Source organism: Cynoglossus semilaevis, chromosome 1 (genome assembly GCF_000523025.1).
Source record: "Cynoglossus semilaevis isolate Cse_v1.0 chromosome 1, Cse_v1.0, whole genome shotgun sequence".
NCBI classification, from domain to species: domain Eukaryota; kingdom Metazoa; phylum Chordata; class Actinopteri; order Pleuronectiformes; family Cynoglossidae; genus Cynoglossus; species Cynoglossus semilaevis.
This window is the reverse complement of record NC_024307.1, coordinates 18,618,853-18,626,525: the sequence shown is the minus strand read 5'-3', so window position 1 is coordinate 18,626,525 and position 7,673 is coordinate 18,618,853. Positions and strand designations below refer to the sequence as shown.

The 7,673-nt window shown below is 41.9% G+C and overlaps 1 protein-coding gene and 1 long non-coding RNA gene across 2 annotated transcripts in view; one reads left to right on the top strand and one right to left on the bottom strand.

Moving 5' to 3' along the window:
• dio2 (iodothyronine deiodinase 2) overlaps nt 1–1,237 on the bottom strand; it is a 6,834-nt gene extending 5,597 nt beyond the window's left edge. Inside the window, exon 1 of the mRNA XM_017038203.2 lies at nt 691–1,237. Within this exon, the coding sequence (XP_016893692.1) occupies nt 691–915 (225 nt within the window). The 5' untranslated portion in view covers nt 916–1,237. The remainder of the gene's footprint in view (nt 1–690) is intronic.
• An 8-nt stretch (nt 1,238–1,245) lies between these two features.
• Nucleotides 1,246–4,499, top strand: LOC112486850 (uncharacterized). The gene is made up of 3 exons (XR_003049407.1): nt 1,246–1,324; nt 2,308–3,936; nt 3,978–4,499. It is a non-coding gene; the product is annotated as an uncharacterized LOC112486850 (long non-coding RNA).
• Nucleotides 4,500–7,673: the final 3,174 nt, after the last annotated feature.

The following is a 7,673-nucleotide window of genomic DNA, read 5'->3' as shown; positions in this document are numbered from 1 at the left end:
CGTGTTAGCAGCAGAGCTGCTGTTGACAGGCTGCTCCTAGAAAGCACCAGGCATGTGGTTCCTCGGGGAATCGAACCCAGGACTCTCTGCTCTCTGCTTCCAAGGTAGTCGTGCTAACTGCAACACTTTGGAACCGACTAATAAAGTTCATCTTTGTGGATGATACTGAACAGTCGGGGGTCCAACACAAACGCCTACCACGGCGAGCCTGTGACCGAACAACAATATGACCATTAACTGATTGGTTATCAAAAGCTGCACAATTTAAGTAGTGCAGCTGCTACAGGACAGATAGGCCGCAGTGACGTGGGTCTGTCAGACCGTGGGTTTGCTGTTCCTTCTACTACGTCTTGGAATGTGTGTGTTTTGTTCCAAGCCTTTATTTAATGACGTGAACTACAACATTTAAATGTTGACTTAAAAGGAAAACTGCCAAAAGACAAGGAATATGTATGTGGAAATAAAACAAAAAAAAACCTCACACACACACACACAGCTCAGTTAAATCAGGAGTTACAGTCAAGTTGTGCCAAGAAAGTTTCACTCTGGTGACTCACTGATCTGATACAGTCACTTTGTTCAAATTGACACATCAGCGGGTGTGTGTGTAGTGTGTGTGTGTGTAGTGTGTGTGTGGGTTTAAGAGTGAAAGTCCCTGTGGGCAGCAGGTGCAGGGCAGCAGCGGTCTACCTGTTTGTAGGCGTCCAGCAGGAAGCTGTTCCAGATGGAGCGCAGACCCGCCGAGGTCAACATGCGGCGCCACTCACGCGAACCGCCGGACCTGGAGCTGCTCAGCAGCGCCACGACGCGCTTCACCAGCACCACGGAGTCGTAGAGGACGAGGAAGAGACAGTTTGAAAAGAAACCGGGAAGTATCTGCAGTGTCACCAGCAGCTCCTCACTCGCCATTCCCATGTTTGTCCCCCTCAAGTGGTTCTGCGGATGAATTATTTCGGACTCCCCCGGACCGTCATTGCGCGCGGGGCCGCTCGGCAATAACACCGCTCTCCGTGGACTGCGGCACCAGACGGAAGGAGGGAGGGAGGGAGGCAGGAAGGGAGACGAGGCCGGGTGTGTCCTCAGGTGATCAGCGCCGCCACCGCCTGAGCGCCAACGCTCTTGATTATAAAAAGAACATTGTAGTTCATATAAAGCCTTATCTTCAGAGTGCGGCGCTGACGTCAGAGGCTGCGTACAGTCACTGCCCCCACCCTCCTGTCCTCTCCTCCCTCAGCCGCGGCACAGACCAGACACCGACAGACCCTGACAGACACCGACAGACACCGACTCCCTCCTCTGGGATACAGGACGAGTTGGCCGTAAGGTTCCTACAGCGGAGAGAGTTGGTCACAACTGTCTGACGTGTAAAAGACGAGAGAATCTTTTCAATCTTTTCATGTCGGTTTTATTGACAACATTGTCAATAAGAATCTGTTTTGGTGGCTGTGGATTATTAATGACCTCGGTTAATCACGACTAATTGTGATTAACCCCTTGGTCGTTTTTTTAAAATCCTGACTTCTACACTTTTCTTTGTAATATTGCTACAACAGGGACCGATACAAATGATGAATTATAAAAGTGTTAAAATGTAAAAAAAAACAATTCATGCACGTGTATAACTTTTCCAAGTTTAGTCATTTCAGTAGATCTTGCAGAAGGAAGTCTTTGTCTGCAACAATATAAATCAGCCCTGGGTCCATTGAGATCCAGTTGATAGTTGTGACGGTCTTTACAGAGTATTTACTGCCCTCATCAGGCTGGTCTGATGACGACTGGGCGTCTGTGAGCTTGGCTTCCGTGATGTCTGGACTCACTGACCATTGACATCCTTCTCTGAAACAATGCCTACTGTATATTTGGATGATCAAAAAGATCCACTTTAATGAGTGAGGTCAATCATTACAGAGACCTTTTAACCCTGCAACCACTGTGGGGTAAATAATGGCTGGGTACAAACTCTTATGATCTGACATTTTTATTAACTGTCTGGGTAATTTATATCAGCCTTCTAGTCATACTAAAATATCAGTAGCGCTACTATTATTTTTTTTACCGTCCTCGTTGTTGCTGTTGTGCTGCACTATTTCCTTTAAATGCCCTATGATCTCGGTCCAAACTGTACGTGGTACATTAATATGACATCAGTGGATGAACTCAGTGACTGCACAATAACAGCCCCAGGCAAAACACTGGGACTGCACTTGAGCCATAGCCAAACATCGTGCAGTGGGAGAGACCTGGAGACATTTCCATGCTGTGTGACAGACTGAGATGATCTGCCAGGAAAAGTGAGTTGGCCGTAAGGTTCCTACAGCGGAGAGAGTTGGTCACAACTGTCTGACGTGTAAAAGACGAGAGAATCTTTTCAACATTTATGTCGGTTTTATTGACAACATTGTCAATAAGAATCTGTTTTGGTGGCTGTGGATTATTAATGACCTCGGTTAATCACGACTAATTGTGATTAACCCCTTGGTCGTTTTTTACAAATCCTGACTTCTACACTTCTCTTTGTAATATTGCTACAACAGGGACCGATACAAATGATGAATTATAAAAGTGTTAAAATGTAAAAAAAAAAAAAACAATTCATGCACGTGTATAACTTTTCCAAGTTTAGTCATTTCAGTAGATCTTGCAGAAGGAAGTCTTTGTCTGCAACAATATAAATCAGCCCTGGGTCCATTGAGATCCAGTTGATAGTTGTGACGGTCTTTACAGAGTATTTACTGCCCTCATCAGGCTGGTCTGATGACGACTGGGCGTCTGTGAGCTTGGCTTCCGTGATGTCTGGACTCACTGACCATTGACATCCTTCTCTGAAACAATGCCTACTGTATATTTGGATGATCAAAAAGATCCACTTTAATGAGTGAGGTCAATCATTACAGAGACCTTTTAACCCTGCAACCACTGTGGGGTAAATAATGGCTGGGTACAAACTCTTATGATCTGACATTTTTATTAACTGTCTGGGTAATTTATATCAGCCTTCTAGTCATACTAAAATATCAGTAGCGCTACTATTATTTTTTTTACCGTCCTCGTTGTTGCTGTTGTGCTGCACTATTTCCTTTAAATGCCCTATGATCTCGGTCCAAACTGTACGTGGTACATTAATATGACATCAGTGGATGAACTCAGTGACTGCACAATAACAGCCCCAGGCAAAACACTGGGACTGCACTTGAGCCATAGCCAAACATCGTGCAGTGGGAGAGACCTGGAGACATTTCCATGCTGTGTGACAGACTGAGATGATCTGCCAGGAAAAGTGAGAAAAACCATTAAAACTCCATATGTGCAGAGCCTGTTGAAACCTGTCCGTTTGGAACTATAGAGACAATATAGAGGCACATGGCAGCCAGACCAAACGGGAAAAGTCACAGAACTTTCCATGAGGCTACTGCATGTGATGTAACCTGGTCTGTGAGGGACATGTTAACAGGAATTCATCCTGTTTTGTCAATGGTTAATGTTTTTCTGGTCTGGAAAACACGTGCTCTGATCACAGATGTGGAACGATTACATAACGAGCAGTAACAATTAGAATCAAAGCAGCAGAGTCGCTGTTAGGAGGCTGCGGTTTTGATTGATGATTAATTCAATTAAATGTCAGCTTTACTGTTGCCAGACGACACACACACACACACACTATCACATGCCAACAGCAGTGTGTACATTTGTTTATTGATGCTGGCATGTTTCTCAACCTGTGGATCAGGCAGTTCACTGTTATTTTCCTAAAGAGTCTGGGGTTGTGGAAACTACAGCGCTGTAATAGTAATAATACACTTTTGTTCACCAGTCAACAGTTTATGCTAATACTTTTGTTTAGCATAAACATCTATTTCTTGTCAAGAATATATTTTGATTATTAAGTGTAAGCAAACATGCAGCAGCCAGCTGCACGCTAGCTTGAGAAGCAGGCAGGTTTTTCTGATTATGACGTCATCATAGCTGCACGCTAGCAGGTTTTTCTGATTATGACGTCATCATGCCAAAGATGCAGCTGTCGCACGAGGTGCGTATCGTATCAGGTATCAGGAAACTTGAGGAGTTTATGTGTTGTACTGTTCAGGACAAAAGGTTACGTATAAAATATAAAATGAAAATAATTAGATCATTTTTATTATTAGCATCTTTTTCGTATCCTCGCTCCAATTTTTAGGCCCGCTAGCGCCCCCTGGCAGCCCCAACTTTAAGGACCATAACACAGTAGTGTGAGTTATGGGTCCTTGAATAAAGGAGTTAAAATTAAACAAATATGTTGCTACTATATTCCTACTCAGAGCGCCACCTGCAGATGGTTGTCTGAAGATGTTTGTCTTCTCTAAACTGCCAATCAACATTGTTATAAACAGTCCATCAGATTGACCATCAGGCCACTATCCTGCAATAATGTTTTGATCATAGTTCTGTGTCAGACCAATGTAGCTGCAGTCCACCTATTTTTTATTATCCTTTTAAAACAATTAAATTCCATTTGATTTTTATGTTGTATTTAATTATTTTTAAAATACATAAATCAACTCTCAACTCTTATCTTGCTATTCCTATTGTTCACAATTCTGTCGCATTTTCCATTCCTTTTTTTATTTTTTGTAAAAATGCAGATTGTAAATTAATAGAGGGAGCGTAAATCTTGAATCTTGAATAGAACGGCGCAGTTAGAGGAAATGACGGCCATCTGATGGTTGTCTAAGCTGTTATTTCCTCTCACTTCTACCACATCCTCTCTGGGAACAACATAAAACCAAATAACCAAATCAATTAAAAAATAAGATAGAAAGCCCTAGATAGCCCTACAATTTTATTAATTACAAAATATCTGTATATTATCATCCTCCAATCAAGTTTTAAACCAACAACCCAGCAGACCATTGTTTTAAATGAATATTTCCGTGGCGTTGTACAGGGAGCAGATGAAAACCTTCGTACATTCCCGTGTGACAAACGGAGGCCATTGATAAAAGTCTCAGTGATTTGACTGATTACTGCGGCTGCTGCACCTGTGAGGCCTGTGCAGTCACTCTGAGCTGCCCCCGTGGTCATTGCTCCGCACAGATTAAACCACTTCCACGGTATCAAAGGTAATCGATCGTTTGTGGTCTGCACATTAAAAAGGTTATTTAGCTCACGTAGTTACTACAACAGGGTTAATGTTCCCATTTTCAACTTTTTTCTCGACTGCTTGATTTAGTGCAATCCTGGTGTCGAGAGTAAAGAGTTGGTGCCCAAGAAATGTATAATGTAGAAGACAAAACATACTGTAAGTCACTCCGGAGTAAGTCGCACCAGTGCCCTCTAGCGGCTGTCAGTATGAAAATAACGAACATGTAAATTAAATTATATATTTTAAATATATAAATCACACCTGAGTATAAGTCGCAAACCCAGCCAAAGGATGAAAAAAAAAGGCAGTAAGTAACCCATCTGTACTGAGAAGTCGAACCATGAACGTTGAACGTGATCAATAATAGATTCTATCCTGATGTGAAAAACAGTAAATTAAATATTTTTTAACTAAATCAAAATCAGTACTTTTAGTATTTGGTACTCTCTTTGATAGATTTATGAAAATTGGGAATCCCAAAGTGTGGTGTGCAAACTGCTACTTCCTTAGTACATTTTAAACTCACCAGCATTGACATTTACATAAATAAATTAATGGAGGATATGTGTGTGTGTGTGTGTGTGTGTGTGTGTGTGTTGTGGTTAATTAGAATATAATCACAAAGAAAAGTTGAAGTGCCGTGACCAGAGATAAATCCAAATGTATACATTGGAATTCTGGGATTTCAGATCCACGGGGAAGCAGGACAATGACCTCGGACGTATAGGATCACAATAACAAAAGGACTTTTAGGGTGAGGATCCTTAAAAGGCCTGACCTCAATAAACAGAAGCTCACCAGGAAAGAACAAGCCAGATGTAAATATTTTTAAAATACTGATACTGCCACCTACAGAATTCCAGACACTGAGACGCTGATGGTTTAACAGAAAGGATTCAGAGAGAGGATAATATACCAGTGACCTGAAGAGACTGGAGAGACAAGAAAGAAGAAAAAACAAAACACTTTTTAAGATTAATTTGGAAGATCGTAATAATCCACATTAACATGGACCATTTTAATTAAAATCACTGCAACAAAGGCTTGTTGATACATGTAGGTCACACATAAGAACAAAATCTTAGATGGATGGATGGATGGATGGATGAATGGATGGATGAATGGATTGATGGATGGATGGATGGATGGATGAATGGATGGATGGATGGATGGTTGGATGATGGATGGATGGATGGATGGATGGAAAGATAGATAGATAGATAGATAGATGATGATGGACGGACGGACAGACAGAGGACAGACAGACGACAGACAGACAGACAGACAGATGTAGGGAGAACCTTAAGAACCAGCCCACCCACATTTTGCCCGGTGTTTTTCCAGGTAGGGCTAAGGTTCTCAGTATAACATGTATTCTGTGAATAGATGAGCTGGAATGTTCCGCAGCACACGCCGACATATGAATGCCAGTTGTGTACTCGGTAAACACGCCATATCAGTCTAAAAACAGACCCTGACTGAACGGCCTGATGGATCAGGTGCCATGATGAAGAGGTCACGACTGCGTGCCAACGTCTTCACTGACTTCTACGCTGCGCATCAGAAGGCAACGCAGTGACAGAAATGCACATTTGATGAAGACTATTGTAGAAGTGCACAATTTCACAACGTACGCTTTTCACCTTTGAAATGACGTGATTCACACACACACACACTTGTATATGATGTAATGTTGTTAAAACGTAAACATGGCTGCCAGCAGGTACACATCCACACCAAACAACCATCTGCTTCTTCTACATCATCATCTTCAAATCTCCTCTGAGGTCAAAAATATACAAAATATAAAAGTATAGTTTATAGTTTAAAATAAAATAAACCAAAACAGAATAGTTCTAGGTCGGAGAATGTTTTTTTTAATCATTTTTATCTACAGTTAATGAACTTTTCGATTACCGACCGACATGTCTATGAATTTTATTGTTTCTGTGTTTGTTGTTTTTGTACACTGTGGGACAAGGGCTGTGTGTGTGTGTGTGTGTGTGTGTGTGTGTGTGTGTGTGTATAGAGGACTGCACTTAGAACAGACAAAATCAATGAGTGTGACACAACTTATTGGACTCTATTACAACTGCCACCATCCTTCCTCTCAGCCGAGCAAACATGTAACAGTGAGTGGGTCTGTTCAGATGGCGTAACCTTATATAATCTAACCAAAGAGCTCAGCCCTGGAGTCAGAGTTAGGGTGGACTTCAGAGACGCTTGTATGAAGGTTTGTACAACTGTGTAAACTCTGTAAAGGACTTGTCTACTTCACTTCCACGATTGTCCATTGATTGGGTTCTTAACCTTCTAGACCTCGATGCCCAATTTATATAGTACAAAGCGGCCCATCAAATATGAACACTGTCTAGGTTTATTGACCTCACTCATGGTTGGATTTGTCTCCAATAACAAACCAAATCTACCTCCAGTTTAACAAAGTCAGGATTATAAATGTGTTCATCTCTTCTGCATTGTAACTGGACCACTCATGGAGGACTCTGGTGTCTTCACCTGATGACATACAGTATATAACATGCAAGACTGAACG